This window comes from Pseudopodoces humilis, chromosome 1, assembly GCF_049639895.1.
Source record: "Pseudopodoces humilis isolate 2021_Gansu_Grassland_sample_001 chromosome 1, ASM4963989v1, whole genome shotgun sequence".
Taxonomy (NCBI): Eukaryota; Metazoa; Chordata; class Aves; order Passeriformes; family Paridae; genus Pseudopodoces; species Pseudopodoces humilis.
The window spans coordinates 120650675-120666825 of NC_142200.1; the positions used below are offsets into that span (position 1 = coordinate 120650675).

At 38.2% G+C, this 16151-nt stretch overlaps 1 protein-coding gene across 1 annotated transcript in view; it reads left to right on the plus strand.

Annotated features, from left to right (window-relative positions):
- The window catches only part of RAPGEF5 (Rap guanine nucleotide exchange factor 5), a 159151-nt gene that overhangs the window by 110101 nt on the left and 32899 nt on the right, over positions 1–16151 (plus strand). The window contains exons 12-14 of the mRNA XM_014248374.2: positions 12647–12725; positions 13847–13991; positions 15808–15905. Coding sequence (XP_014103849.2) covers positions 12647–12725; positions 13847–13991; positions 15808–15905 — 322 coding nt within the window. The remainder of the gene's footprint in view (positions 1–12646; positions 12726–13846; positions 13992–15807; positions 15906–16151) is intronic.

Genomic DNA, 16151 nt, shown 5'->3' on the forward strand with positions numbered 1-16151 from the left:
TAGCCAAGAGCATTGGTGGTGTCTGCATGGGACAGTGGCTTGTGTACTCAGCTTTGGCAGGTACCTCCCCCCTCTCCTGAGCCATATCTGCCTCCTTCTCTCTATACACAGGCAAAATAAAGCACATTTTATGAAAACCATGCTCTTTTATGCTTCACTCACAGCCTAAAAGTGCTATAGAAATTCAAGGTGACAGCCAGCACTAGTCACAGCCAGGTGCTGTAATGGTGAAACACAGTCATAGAGAAGGTGATCCAAGAGGCACCGTTTAAAACAGTGGCTTATCTGTTATTATTATGTTATTCTATTATATATATTATATTATATTATTATGTTATCTGTTATTGTGGTTTTTACCTTTTTCCTTAATGTTGTGTCAGATTTGTGCATGCTTGTGCAGAAAGGTGGGGTTTACCTCTCAGTCAAGGAGATTCCTCTGTGCCCTGTGAGGTCCAGGAGACTGCTGACTGTCTTGGTGAAGGGCTAAAAATTGAAGACTTTCCATGAAATATGGAATGCATCTCCTTCATTAGATGCTTTCCTGTGTGTGCATGAAAACCAAAGTATGTCAAAAGACTTGGAAAAGAAAGATACTATACCAGTCCAAAGTTATGCCTATCTGAGAGCTGTGTTTTGCATCTATTTCTTTTTTGTGAATAAATCAATAAATAGCACTAAAAATCTGAAATAATGGTAAAAGTGAATATAAACCTTTAGAAAATTACCCCACTGTGCTTTCTTCTATAATTGCTTAGTATTTCCACTTAATTTAACTGAAATAAGCAAGGCCATCAAATAAAAACCCTGAGTAATTACCATACAATTGAACCAAGGATCTAATGCTGAACTCCCCAGTGAAAGTAAATAGTTTAAGAATAATCAAAATAGGGGTCTTCTATCTTAAAAGTGTAGCACTAAGATGCTGTGTATTGCAAGCAGCCAAATTTCACACAAACACAGTTCAGCTGACACAGGAAAATGTGCCTGTGCAGGTGTTTTAATATTTACAAAGAGCTGAACTCTGGATAATATCTGTTCCTCGTGTCTTACCCCTGTATGATCTTTAAACAGTGCAAGCAAGAACCTTTGTGATTGCTTCCATTCAGCTGTCAGCACAGGGTTGTAATGACAAACACAATTGTTTGAAGTTTTTAGATGTTCTTAATACATATGCAGACTATGTGCAAGGCATTTTTTTTATTGCTGTCTTCCATTAAGTTGTAATAATAATAAGCATTAAAGCTGTCTTTAATTACATGTTAACCTGTCACTGGAATGATTTGGGTGTCTCAGTGTAGCAAGTACAATTTCAGGTCATAATTTAAGGACCTGTATCTTTTAAATAATTCTACACTTAGTGTAACAATGTATTCTAACACCACCATCATGAAATGCATCAGATTTTTTTGGAACCCATTCACCACATGGGGAAGGAAAATGCAGCTGCCTTATGAGTGCTCTGGTGCTCATTGTTCTGGTTTTATACTGTGAAGCTGTGGGGGAAGGGGAGTGGAGGGGAAGACAGGTGTGGAAATGCAAGATGCAAGTATGGCCCTGATTGGTTTTGGGTTCTCTTGGATGTCATGTCCCTCATGCCACCCCCCTCTGCTGTGCATCACAGGTGTGTTGTTAAATATTGAATAAGTTACTTCAGAGCTATCTGAGAATTGTTTGCTCATCAGCCTGAAGTATTGTACACCCTGGGCAAAATGCTGGAAGTGGCATCCTTCACCACAGCAGTGACATTGCAGTATGTCTGTCTGGGTCTGCTGTGGGGTTTGCAGGATATATTCCTCCCTCCCCTCTGCCCTGTCCCCAGCAGAGCCTCTAACACATCACAGCCATGCTGCACCTTTGCCTTCTGCCTCCATATGTCAGAAGATGTTAAGTGAGTCTCTGCTTCTGAGGTTACATGACAGTGGGTCACACTGTGTATGCAAGACCCTAATCTAGTGTGTGTGACCCAATGCACCAAAAATATCCCACCACTTAACCTTTCCTGTGCTGGAAGAAGGGTGTGGTCTGTTCATTAGTCTAGTGCATGCCATTCCCATCTTGTACAGAGATTTGGACCAAATTAAACAGTTTTTACTCAGATGAAAATGCCATCATTCCCTTTATAGGCAATTCTGTCAAATCTACAGAAGCCAGGAGCGATTTGCCAGTGGAGGCTTTGTCATGCTAGGCTTCCCCGAAGAGATGCTGTGATGTTTACTGCACATGCTTCAGTGCCACATGTTGGGGAGTTTGCACTGCTTAGCATATTTATGATAATTTGTCTCCCAGGGGCAAACAAGATACTCCTTATATCTTCTTCCTTGGGCTGAAGCACAAAGAAATTTCCCCTTGCTGCTTTGTAGGGGGGAAAATAATAGATCAAAGCTTCTTGCTAAACACTTTTTAAAATACACAGTGCGGATCCGTACATTTCTGTTCCCTAAGGGACCTGTCCCTCTGGTTGTATGGAAAGCAGTCAGCAGTGGATGAGGGGATAACGCTGCACACTGAAGTTTAGGCATTGTACCTGACCTGCAGAGCTTTAGGTGGGCCACTGCCATGAGTAATTTGACCTGTCCTTTATCCATGTCATGTACCAGCGTGGAATGTATTCTGGTCACTATGCTGTAGTTGTCATAATCTGCTGGACTGGATGTTGTCCAAATACAGTGGATTTGGAAGTAAAGTCTTTTGGGGCTAATCGTATTATTATAATTAATACAATATTATAATAATAGGATATTGAAAATAATGCAAATTAAGAGTTTTAAAATATATGTATCCAAATATATATGTATTTTTGGGTTGTAAACAGAAAATTTTGGCTCATGTTCTCAGAAATGTCATTGAGAAGCAAACTGTTTTAAAGCATCTCAATGATCTAGAAATTAGGAACTTACAAACATTTTCTGAAGATGTATGACTTTTACATTTATGTATAATATTAGATTTGAAGATTTCTGTTTCCTAGGAGTAGATTTTCCAATTCAGCAATGACAAAGACATGCTGAACTTGAAACTTGGTTATTCTTCAATGCCATATAAGTGTTGGACGGCAAAGATGAAAAGAATAAAGATTAAGTGCATCTTCCTTTGTGTTAACTTTCTGAAAGCTGGATGAATGTCTTGTTTTCAAGTTCCCTTTAGACCGGAATGTGTGCTGGACTCAGGCAAAAGGCTCGAGCAGCCTTAAGGCACCTTAGAGAACCCAACAGGTAGGACCAGGCTTCCAGTGGCAGACAGGAGAGAGGGTGCCCTGTGCACCCCTTCTGTGCACTGCTGTCACTTGCTGGAGGATGGCTGTGTGCTGTGCTGCCCCCAGAAAACAAAAAGTCCTGTCCTGCTGGCACCGCTGAGGCAGTGACAGCTCTCGGCGGCACCTGGAACTTGTGTCATTGAGGCGTCCGAGCTGGGGACACTGCATCTCCTTGGCTGCCTGAGGAGGAGTGTGATGGCACTGACACAAAGAAGTTCCTGTGCAAGACAGAAGCAGAAAAGTAGAGCCTTGCCTTGTGCTTGCTCATACAACTTTGAGTGAGCCACACCAGTGCCTGGGGTGCCAGGCAATGTGCAAGCTGGAGGTGCAGACCCAGGAGGGCACATCACAGCAGGCTGTGCTCAGGCAGCTGGTCTGCAGGCAGAAGGATGAAAGGGAACCATTAAATCTTTCATCCTCTGTCCTGCTGCTCCAGGCAATCCTGGCCTGGCTGGCTTATTATAATCAATCGATGGAAAGAGAGGATGGGTTTTTCTCCTCAAGTACTTTGGGAGATGCCTGATGTGAACAAGCCTTCTGCTTGTGTGAGGATTTCACGTTTCACATGTGCATTAAAATACCTCTGTTTACTGCCAAGTTTCACTGCATGGAAAGCTTCTGTGTTTTAGTTGCAGTCAAAGGCACTATTTTAACAAAGAGTATCAATAGCTTAGAGTGACAGCTATAGGCAACATTTCTAATGCCTCAAAATGTATAAGGCGTAGAGGATTTGTCCAATAATTTCAAGTAACCCTGACCATTATAGCTGCACATTAATCACCAGGGCTCCCTCCCACCTGGGGAAAAAAGAGAGCTTCAGATTTCTATGTGGAAAAATTAGTGCCTCATTAAAGCTGGACAAGTTTGACATTTGCTCTCTGCCTGTGGTTTCAGGGCTTTTTGTCCCTCTAACAAAATAAGAAGCTGCTCCAATACATGTGTTAGCAGCAACTGGAATGCAACTTCAGGAGCATCTTTGACCTTACCAGACAGAATGTCTTTAATTCATTCTGCAGATGTTAAAATACTGCCAGAAATTTCTGGGAGATGACCTTAGAAATGATTCCTAGTTCTGACTTTTGTGCTCTAATAAAAAATGTGGTTGTACAGGTTAAATATCTTGCCCTTATGTATTTTAGTTTTTTAACCTAATGCCAGAAATAAATGTCTTGCTCTTTATTCCTTTGTGCATTGATTTCTCAGTGCCTTGGTGGTTAGGTGACATAACTACTATAATTGTTTTAATACATTAGCAGCAAATTATATATCGATGTTCTTTTTTTTCATTGACCTTTCTCTCTCAACATCATTTTCGGTTTTTTGCTTCCTGCTGTGTCCATGGTGGCACAGCACTATTAGAGGATTTGATTTTGAATTAAGGGCCAATCCTGCAAGGTCCTGAGCACCGTTGCCATCTGCTGAATGCAAGGGAGGCCTGGGACCTCTCAGCACCCTCTCAGACATGAGCACTATCTTGCTAGATCAGATAGCAATTTGCATTTACTGTTTGTTCTCAGAGACATCCTGACATTTCTTAGTAAATTGCTGTGGAATTACAGATTACTGAGAAACTTCTACCTTTGAATAGAGTTGCTGCTGTCAAATCGTTTTTCCGTTTCTGCAGAACAAGCAATTTTCTGATTACAGCTCAACTCTCAGGACCTGTGTTTGCATTGCTGAAAGGTTTCAGAGCATTGCATAGTATTATGTGAACTAAACCACACAAAAAAATCTATGTGTAGCATTGTCTGCCTTGAGGTGTGTTATAATTTTTCTCGTTTTGCAGAGGGGAGGAAGAGGTGTGACAAGAATTTATCAAGGCTATGAGCTTTCAGCACTGAGAGGCTGAAAAACTTGAAAATGCTTTGCTGTCGCCCTCATTTTGTTTAATTTGAACTAAGTGACTGAATATTTAAAATAGAAAAAACCTATTTATTCCCTATAGAATAGTAAGCAATCAGCATCCATTTTACTCAGGCACAGGGCTCATCTGTCTGTTTGCCCAGCTGTAACCCCATCTCATAGGGCTGCTTTTCTGATCAGTATGGTGTTATTAACCCCATCAGTGAATATTTTCTTTTTAAAAAATTATTTCCAATATGGGCTATGAGGTCAGAGGGTGCATTAGTGTTATTGATCCCAGCTTTTCAGTCATAGGAGGATAAAAATTCCAAGGGATTCAGCTGGTCTAGCTGTTGACTTTTTTTTCCCAAATATATTCTGGGGGATGAGCCTCACAAAATGTTAGAGAAAAGTGTCTTGTCCTGCAAGGTAGGGATGATGCACTGAATGTAAATGAGAGCAGAGTTGTTGATGATTATTAAATTTGTAATTCTGGCTAATACTGGTAAGTGTATTAACATAAGGGGATGTCAAGAGCTGACCATATGGTCATCTTATCATCTTTGGCATAGTCACAAATGGGAGACGGAGTAGCTAAAGGGTTTTAGAATTTGTTCTGTGTTGTCTAAAATACACTTATTTTTCTCTTCATCTTTGTGTTTCTCAAGAATATCCCCCCAACAAGCACAAAAGAGATTTCATTATCACACAAAGGTCCCTCAGAGTTTGCACTAATGTTTGAAAAATGAGTGTGTAGCCCCCACTTGTATTTCGTGCTGCTGGAGCTCCTCAATGCAGATGACCAGTATATTATACTAAAGTTCTTACATGATTAGGTTGAAGAAGATACTATGACCTCTTTTTATTTGTTACATTTCTGAAAGGTAAGTTGAGCAGGAAGGGATGACACTTAGTGATTTCCTCTGCTTGGAAAGCAGAGGGTTTGGAGTGTTATATTTTTAATTCAGTGCATGGTTTTCATTCTCTCAGTTTAATTCTCTCATACACGCGGTGACAACCACAACTGCTCTGTAGCATGACTAAGGCTTGTCACTACAGTGGCAAGAGTAGTTTTAACCTATGATTTACTGAATTCCAGTGGCTTGTTCATTCAGGCTTTTTTTTTTCCTCATTTTTGTTGTTGGTATTTGGTTTTTCCTTCAATTTCCATACAGGTTTGGCCTCCACCAGCAAATCCTTGGAGAAAGCTGAATCACTACTTTGCATAAAGTGGAAAAAGACTTGCATTCCAGTGCTTTATCTATATTTTCTTATAATCCGATTTAGTGTGGAATACAAGCCTGAAAAACCCTTAAATCTTTCTGTAATTCTTGCACAGCCATTCACAATGGATTTGTACAGTGCAAAGTCAAAGAGATTTGGGTTCAGAATAGTGATAAGTTTAAAAAAAACCCCACAACTTCCCCCCTCAAAATGAGTTATTTTTCTTTGCAATTTAACAGATTTCACTGTCAGTACCCTCTCCCCAACTAAGACATATGCAATCTGCAGAGAAAGGAATACAGTCTTTATGCATGGATTCTAGATGCTTATACACCTCTGTATTGAGCAATTTGCCTTTTGTAAGCCATGCAATTATAAGGGAAAATCTTGATGCACTGGATGTCTTAAGTCCTGTTGTTGCGTGTTTTGCATAATTTTATTTTTTTCATAATATTTAAATAAGCATGTAATGGAAAGGATAGAACATGGAAAAGGAAATGCTGCAGGGAGTGGAAAGAACAGAGTCTGAAAATTGCTCTGTAAAGTCTGGTATGAAAAAGAGAATGGTTCTTGTCATCTCAGCAGTCAGTTTGTTGCTGAAAGTGGGAGGACTTGTTTGACTTATTTTTCTGCTTTTGTTGTTTGTTTGTTTTTTCATTTTTGGTTTTTTTTTTGCTGGTAGCCATTGAGAAGTAACAACCCAAAATCTATTCAGGATGCAGTAGTGTGATCTGAAAAGCAGGACAAACTGGAATTTGTCATCAAGTTATCTCTTCTTGTGGGTATAAAGGGATTAATGACTCAGGCATTAGGAATAATTATATCTGGCTTAGCTGGACAGTAAGTCTAATATTAGCATCAGGGCAGTAGGTGTATTCTAAGTGCAGCCTGAGCTACATGTGTGTAAGGTAGATGTATATGCACTATTGGTTTAGCTGTAGCAGTCTAAAGATGCTGGTTGGTGCATGTGCAGGCCAGTAAATATTATGTGAACATAGAAATTGCTTTGTGGGTAGTTAGAGATGTGTATCTCTCTGTAACACTTGAATGTTTCCATACTTTTCCTTCTTTGCTCATTCTATGAGATAGCTTTTTTAACATTTGCTTTTTAGAGCTGTCCTCAAATATATCTAATTTAATCAAATGAATTTAACTTTTACTCAGTTTGACAAAGGTATTTCCTTTAGATATTGTCTCTTTGAATGTTTCTGTTATAAGTTATTGAAGTGAGGCTGCTCCACTGATGCCTCCTACCACTGCAGTAGTTTAAGAAAATGCTCCAGTTTGAGAAGAGAGTACAGATGTTTGATGTGGCAACACCAAGAAGTGTGCTGCCTATCCTGATTTGTTAAATGTGTTAAATGTCACAGATCATTTTTCTTTACAGATCTGCATTAATTTCTGTCCTAAGCCTTAGTAATTGATAGCCTGCCTAGAGAACAGGGTGGAGAAAGGAGAAAATAAACCATTGGAAAATCAGATTTGGTGTACAAACCCAGGTAGGAAACCCATTGTTTCCTCCTGGTATTTCTAATTGTACCATCACCTTGAGCTGGTATTTGTAGAGTTGTTTTCTCAGAGAGAAAGGGTTTCTCCTGTCAGAGAGGTAAGTGGGCACACTGAAAACAGCAGGAAATCCTGTCAAATTTTTTTAGTGGGTGGGAACATCTGATGTGTTGTTCATCTAAATATTTTATCACTTACTGTCTCTGGGACCCTAGGTCCCCCTTCCCCACCCAAAACACTGTGGTTGCTGTTGGCTGTCATCACCCTGTACATGCAATAGAGTTGCAACTTGTCAGGTAGATGTATTGCTGGGTTCTTCATTAACCAGCTGAAAGCTCCCTGGATGTTTCACACGGGTTGGAGTGTCTCTGCACTGCTCTTTCTACCCCTCAGCCACCCTGAATGTGTCTTGCAGAAAGACTTGTCCACCACAGAAAAACGGGACGAGCAGCACTAGCTGTTGCTGGTAAAGCTGTGTCCATGCTTAATTTCACCTGGGGGGAGGAGAGACTCACAGCCTGGGAGAAACTGTCTCAGCAGAAGCTGGTGCAAATTGATTATTTAATAATGAACAAGCACAGTGCCTGCTTTTGTATTATTTTTATGCCTATGGAACTGGCACACAATTGGTGTGGTGAGATTACTGCCTCAGGCTGCCCCCAAAGAGCTGCGAGAACAGGAGGCCATGGGACTCGTGCTGGTTCTTGTTGCATGCCTTAATGAAGCTTTAAAATGCTTGAAGTTGTCTTTGAAATGAAATATTCCATAGCTGCAGTTCAGCTACAGACTTTGTAATAATTGCTTGGCCAAATAAAGCAGAACTGTGAGGAACAAAGAAAAGTTAGATTGATGGCTTAGAAGGAAAAGTTTAAATAAAAAATTCATGAAGAAGAGAAATAATAAAAAAAAAAAATCATAGCATCACAGGCTTTTACATTAAGATTTCTCTTCCAATGTCTTTTATTTTCCAACTATTACTGTGCATTTTATTCTCCCCGTTTGCTACAAACAGTAGAAAACTTTTTCTATAGGAATGACAGGAAAAATCGTCACAAATTTAGGCAGAAACTGGAACATGGAGTAAAATTTTAAGAAGGGTATGCATTTAACTGCATTCACTGCCATTCTGAGTGGGGGTATGGTGAACTGTAAATTATTAATGAGTTGGCTGGAATTGCCCTTTTTTAACTCTTAAATCAAACATGACTACACAGAAAAAATCCAGAAAGGATTTTGTTCATAACTGTCAGCTCGACTTGCACACTTACAGCCCTTCCTCATTCAAATTTACTGCTCTTAGTGGCCATTAATAACAGAATGAATAATATGCTGTGAATAAGTCCTCTCATGGTTACCCTTTCTCTCCATTTGTGGATTAAGACCAGCAAATCATCATTTGTGGACACGTATTAATGTCCGAAAGTGTCTGACAAGTGTGCAGTTGTTTGTTTTGAGCAAAATATTTTTGAAGTACACCCTCAGGTTTTATGTTCCTGCTATGACATGAAAAACCATTCTGGAATGAGTTTAAATTACAGGGCATTTAGGAAGAAAATACAGAAGATACAGTGAACAGTAGGATTTCAGGGAAATACCTACAAGCTAGTTCAGACATTTAAAAATATGAATATTATTGTAAAGTCTTTAGGTGATTTCTGGTAATAGATATTTAATCTTGCTAAAGCACTTTCATTGCTTACTTGTTAAAGCAATTTAACAGATGAGTGATGCTATTAATGGACCACATGTATAATCCAGACTTTTTATGTTCAAAACATTCCTCTAGGGTTTAAATTTCTAAACATGTTCAGAGGCAATTTGAAGAAATTTAGACTATACACAAGCTGTAGGAAACATAATTTATTAACTTTTCTTCTTAGCATTTCTTCTGCATTTAGAGGATAAAAGAAATCACTGTGCATACATATGTGCAGATTTAAGTGTCTGAGTGATATACCTTGTTTTGATGGGGTTGTTAGAAACCAGAGACTCTGAATGGAAGGATGTTGAGACGGAGATGAACAGAGGGCATAAAACTAATTATAAGTTATCTGAACAAATGTACAGTTCCAGACTTTCCATCACTGTTTGGTTTTTTGTGTTTTTTTTCTTTTTCTTTTTTTTTTTGGAGAGAGAGAATTGCATTAGCAATGTCTGTAACATAGTTCTTGCAAGAAAATAAAGCAAAAAAGCAAGAAACTCACATTATAGCAAAACCAGTCTTTCTTTCCATACCAACACTTTGGGATGCTGGAAGAATTGACCTGTAGAAAACAGATTATCAGGTAATAAAAATAAACATATAAGTTGGTTTTTAAACACCAGTTATTATGATAAAGTCACACTCTTTGGTACAATTAGAGAAGTTATTTGATAATATTGCAGTTTTGCTTTGACTAGGAGTTGATTTCTTTTCCAAACACATGGCTATGTTTTGCTGAAACTCAAATATCACCTATACAGGAAATCAGGGAAATAGTCTGGTGTAAACATCTCTTTGTCTTTGTGATGTTCACTGCACAGTCACACAGTTCAATAAAGAACTAAAATGTGTTTGTTGACTCCAAGCTCAGCTGTTTCCAAATAAATGTTTGTGAAACCTCCAGCTTTAATAGCCTCATTGTACCATCCAAAAGACGTGCAAGAGAATGAATAGATGACCTTTCAGATACAGAACAAGCTGTTCACCATGTCTTTTCATTTACTGAGACAAAATACTCTTTTTATGCAGAGATAATACTTTCCACCATTTTTAACAATGTTGGGTAGGATAAAGAATTTAATTGTTTTGCTTCTGAGTGCAAGGGATTTAACCTATGAATCCTTAGATCAGGACTCTTTCTAGACCAGCAGTGTTAAATGTATTGAGCTAGATAGACTTATTTTAGTTCTTTTTAAAAGACACTAGAGGTATATTGAATCCCATGCTCACAGGGTGGGATGTCATTAGCTATCCATCCATGTTTATCCACGTGACATCTGTCTGTGAATGATGAATGGATGAATTCTCATTGCCATCGTGCACCGCAGCTATGGGATCAATCATTTACTGATAAGGTCCAAAGCTGCTGTAACAGAAATTATTCTAAATTATTGTGAAATTGCAGTCTTGCTGTGGAAAGCTGTTGGGATGCTCTCAGTTCCACAATTGTACAAAAGCACTAGCTTGGGCTGGAACAGGTCACAAACAAATAGAGTGAAAATTAGGACATGGAAATCAGGGCTCAGCCTTGTCTTTCTCATGTGAGGTATGGCTTGGCCTTTAGTGTTTGCAGTTGTAAATCCACCAGCTAAATGACATCTTAGTGGAATTGGTGCTAACCAATATCAGCTGATTATACTGGTAAAATATTTTAGCTCTACAATATAACTGAAATCACTTCTGTTATTGTTCAGCCTCTGTCCATGTTTCTGTTCTTATCTTATTCTCTTGTTAAAGGGAGCACAGTATATTTGCTGAAATTAACAGAAATACAATCAAAAGGAATCCCTCAAAACTTGTGGAAAATCTCACCATTTCATGTCACCAGGAAAAAAACCCAACCCAAAACCAGAGAAACAAATAGAAACATTTTTATCTTGTGGTTACAATGACTAATTACATTGTCTGTTTGCACAAAAGAAAATATTTCGCTGTGTGAACCAAATACTCTAGATCATGCATTGTGCATGAATAGTTTTCTAAAATTGGAATCAAATTTGTTTAAAAATTTTATAAGAAGTTAATTTGGAAGGGACCTATGAAACCATCAGGTACAACCTGTGCTGGAAGCAGCTTCAGTAAGACCAGGATGCTCAGAGCTTCGCACAGGCAAGCCCTGAATATAGTGATGTTGGAGACTGTGCCCATAACCTGTCATGCTGGGGAAAAATAAGAACCTTAATCTAGACAAATTTTCTTTTGTTGCTGTCTCTGATGGTTGCCCCATATCATTTTGTAGCACACCTCCAGGAAAAGTCTGGCTTGGTCTTACCTCCATTCTGCCTCTGGGTTTTTGAAGACCACCATGAGATTACCTTGAGCCTTGTAACCCAAGAACAAACCCAGTGCTTTCACCCCAGTGATGTGTGCTGTAAAGGTTTGGAAAAATCCTAAAAATAGTGTGACACGGGAATAGGAATGAAAAAGGTTACCCTGAAATCTGAAGCCGGCTGTTTGTCCTGACCACGTGAGGTGCTACAGCTTCAGTGTGTAGGGATGGTCTGTTAGCAAGTACCTTCAGCCTGGATTTGTAACACTGATAGAAACCAGGAGGAGAAAAGACCTTTATTAATACAATTGAACAGAACTTAAAGAAAACTGGTCAGCACTTAGAGTGATGCCCACAAGACTAACCAACCATCTAAAGATTTGAATATATTTATTCCATGGTTCTCAACTACTGTGTTTTAATCAGAGCTCATGGCAATTCTAGTTTTTTCTCTTATTACTAAAAGCTATTCTTCTGAATTTCCAGAACGAGCTAATGTGTGGAAAGGCTGTGTTGTGTGCAGCTGAGCTAACCAGGATGGCAGTGTTTGTTATGAGGACTCTTATTGGTTCCTCAACTATGATGAATTATTTTGTGCATACTTGTGCGTGTTGGAGCTTTGGGAACTGAGGATGCACTTGTTAAATAAAGGGACTGCTCTCTGCAGTGGCAACACTTTGTTAACTTTTTGAAACTTAAAAGTTTATGTATTCTGTATTCTTTGTGCCTCTTTTTTAAAAGTGGGGGTCCTGTTCCTGCCATGTACAGTAACAGGAGTAGATACTGTAGATACTCTCCTCTTGCTCTTGCTAATGTATTGTACCCTGGGCTTTTTTGTCTTCCTCTGCAGAAACTCTCCTGGATGACTTCCTTCTCACATACACGGTTTTCATGACGACTGATGACTTGTGCCAGGCACTCCTGAGGCAATATCCTTTTACTGAGTGTTGTATTCATGAGAGTCACATACCTACTGGTAGTTTTATCTATTGTTGAGCCTTATATCAAAGGTACATGCCTGAAACAGATGCTTAACTCATAGCAACACTGCAATTTTATGTCAGCTTTGATTAAAGATAAATAAACTTTTATAACTGTGACAAGGTAGAATTTAAATTTGGGTTAAAATCTCCCCAGGTTATGTTAATTCATAGAATACCTACATGTGCATAATACATTTAAGAATGTTTTTCTCCTTGCCTAAGAATACACAAGGAGAAAAAATAAAGAAAAAATAAAGAATTTTACAATCTCTGCTCCTTTTATCATGTAATATGGGATATAAGTCTTAGTTCATTATGAGGTAAAATAATTATTTTAGTGTGTTTCTAATGACTTCCATAAGCTACGAAGCTATGGACCAATGTTTGAATAAACTTGTGGCTATAAAATGAACTGTTTGTTAGGTTCCGTGTTTGTTTTTTAAAATCCTTTTCCCTGTCTTTAATTTTTGTGGTGAAAACATCAATTTTTTACCTTATAAAACAAAGAACCACAAAGAGACAGGAACAGTTGTACTAAGTGGGTATCATCTGACACTTGGTACTTCTGCCTTATGAATAGAAACAATGGTAGAAATAATCTTTCACTTCTCTTTTTTTTTAAATTTGTACAGGCAAAAAGAATCTGACTTCCTTTGCCTGGTTTTTGTGTTATTGTTAATAGTGCTTTGCCCTCCTTCCCACAGACATTAATGTTGGCATTGGTTTGCAGGACAAAGGTTCATTCTCAGTTCTACAGAAAAGATATGACTGAACATTGTATAATTCCTTTAGAATTGATTTTATCTTTATAGACTCACCTCTCTAATCTGTAAGGGAAAAAAAAATCATGTTGGCACACAGGATGAATTGACATTCCTATTACTGAGAATATAATTCCCAAAAGTTATGAAACTCCTAAAGCTCCAGACAGGATAAAACATTTAAAACTGAGTAATGCAGGGGAAAAAACCCTTTCATTAGCAAATGAGATTATTGCAAAGTCTTTGCCAGCAGTTAATTTTAAAGTTTCTTTGAGATTTTATTATATGTTCCTTAACCTACTGCACCTATTGTGCTAAGAACCACCAAGGGAAAGAAGATGACTCTGATGTGTCCTGTAGGAAAAGAAAAGTCTTGCATTTGGTGTCTCAGTGGACTTCTCTCTACAAAGACTGGTTGCATGAAGATGAGCATTTAAAACAATTTTTAAAGGTATTGAAACAATTTCTGTGATGCATTTCAGCACTGTTTAATTACATACTGTGTCTAAAAAGCCCCAACAGCAAAATCTATAAAACATATTTTTTCACACTTAGATCTTCCCCATGAAATCTAAATGATTATCTAAATTATCTAAAATCTAAATGAAATATAAAATGATTTACATGTGTCTTCTTTAAATGCCTTATTTTAGTCAGTTTGGACAGACATTCTGTATTGTCAATATAGTCAACATTAAAAGCATTACTTTAATGTATAAAACTTATGGAACTCCTGTGGTCTCTAGAAAATGGGAAAAGTTAGGAAGGTAAGAAATAAAACTACAAAGATGTGGAGGTTTCTTGTCTGTCAGAATAGGATTTGCAGTCAGTGTCAGAGGATCATGGACATAGAGAGTTTTGAGGTGTTTTTAAGAGATGTTATTTTGACTGAGAGTGAAATCCTATTCCATGGTGTTTGCTGGGTGGACATGGAGAACAGCATAGCATTATGTATTTTTGATAAATAAAATTTTGTTCCTTATTAGCCAAGTTCTTCTCGTATTTCTGCATGAATTCCAAAAGCTCTTATAATTCCCTTGTTAGTTTGAAAATAGTGCTGTTGTTGCAAACCTAAAATCAATCTGGTTACTGATTTATTTTTCAATATATATTTTTTCCCTGCTGGTTGAAAAATGAGAGCATTTTAGGAAACTTTGCAGTATCTTTCACTTTTACTGATGAGGCTCTCTGTCTATGACTGGAGATCTTAAGGGTCTTTTGTCTCTTCAGTCACTTGCTCAAGACAAAGGCAATGTGGAGAAAATCTTGAGATTCCTTGTTTTGTTTGGCTTTGTTTTTTAAGTAGGGCACAGTGCATATGGAAGCAGAGACCATAGGATTTCTGCTGTTTGGTACTAGATGTGTATTTCTGTACTGGAAAGGGGACATCATGTCAGGCATCGGTTATGCCACTCTGAGTTTCACCTGCCTGGATGCAGGGCTTTCTGGCCATGGAGGTGTATGACTGTGCACTGTCTCACAGCTCCTCCTCTGGAAGCTTGTGTGCAATATTAAACAGCAATAATGTCAATGATGGTTGTAGTTACATGTGCAAAACCAACATACAGGGTCATAGGCTAAAATCATTCATGCAGAAATCTGTGAACGGAGGGCTAAAGCAAACCTCGTGACTCAGCTGATACAAATGATCCTGGTTTCCTTAGAAGGGAAAGAGAAGGATCTGTGTGCAGATGTGGAAAAAGGGCAGAGAAAATATTACCTAGAATTTCATTTGTAACAATGGTGTCCGCCAAAATTAAAAGTAAGGTTTATTTACATATTAATTTACAGCTAGGGGGAGTTGTGGGAGACAACAACTCAGTTTAAGATGCATACAAATGTGAGGAAAGGTAAAGCAGAATATTTGCCATTTTAGAAGTCTTAATCTAATAAGCCTGTTTGTTATCATTTTGGATAAGTGATGATGTGTGGTGTGCTGTCATGCTTCAGAATGTGTTATTCTGACCTAACCCAGGTTTCATGCAATAGCCACAAGTGGTGTTTTAAATTTTTGTAGACAAAATAGTACAAGCATTTCACCCTCTCTCTTGGTACACAGTACTAAGAGTGTTTCTCCAAAGGTAAGCTGAATATTGACCAGTCTGGAAATTTAAACAGGAACATTTTCTCCTTACAGGTTTTGCATAGATACAATGATAAAACTTGTTTTAGTAGGATAGTGCCTGAATTGACTTAGACCACTGATGTGTTGCCTCAGATTAATGTTTGAGTTGTCAGATGTTTTATGATACTGCTTTGTTTTGTAGACAATATACAGAAATGTGTTAGATGATGTGTATGAGTATCCCATTCTTGAGAAGGACCTGAAAGAATTTCAGAAGATACTTGGGATGCATCGCCGTCAGTAAGTATTGATTATATTTGTGATCAAGTCTTCTTTTATTCAGAGTGTAATTTATTTTTGTTGCTAACTTTCCGTAATTCAATGAAGTGATGAGTGATACAAGTGGCATATTCAGTTTTACAAATCATCTCAAAACTAAAGCCAGATTATTGAATTTTTTCTGATGTTTGTTGGGCAGTGTTTGTGATTCAACATTCACTCCCATCAATTTCATCTGAGATTACTTACAGACAGAGCAATAGTTTG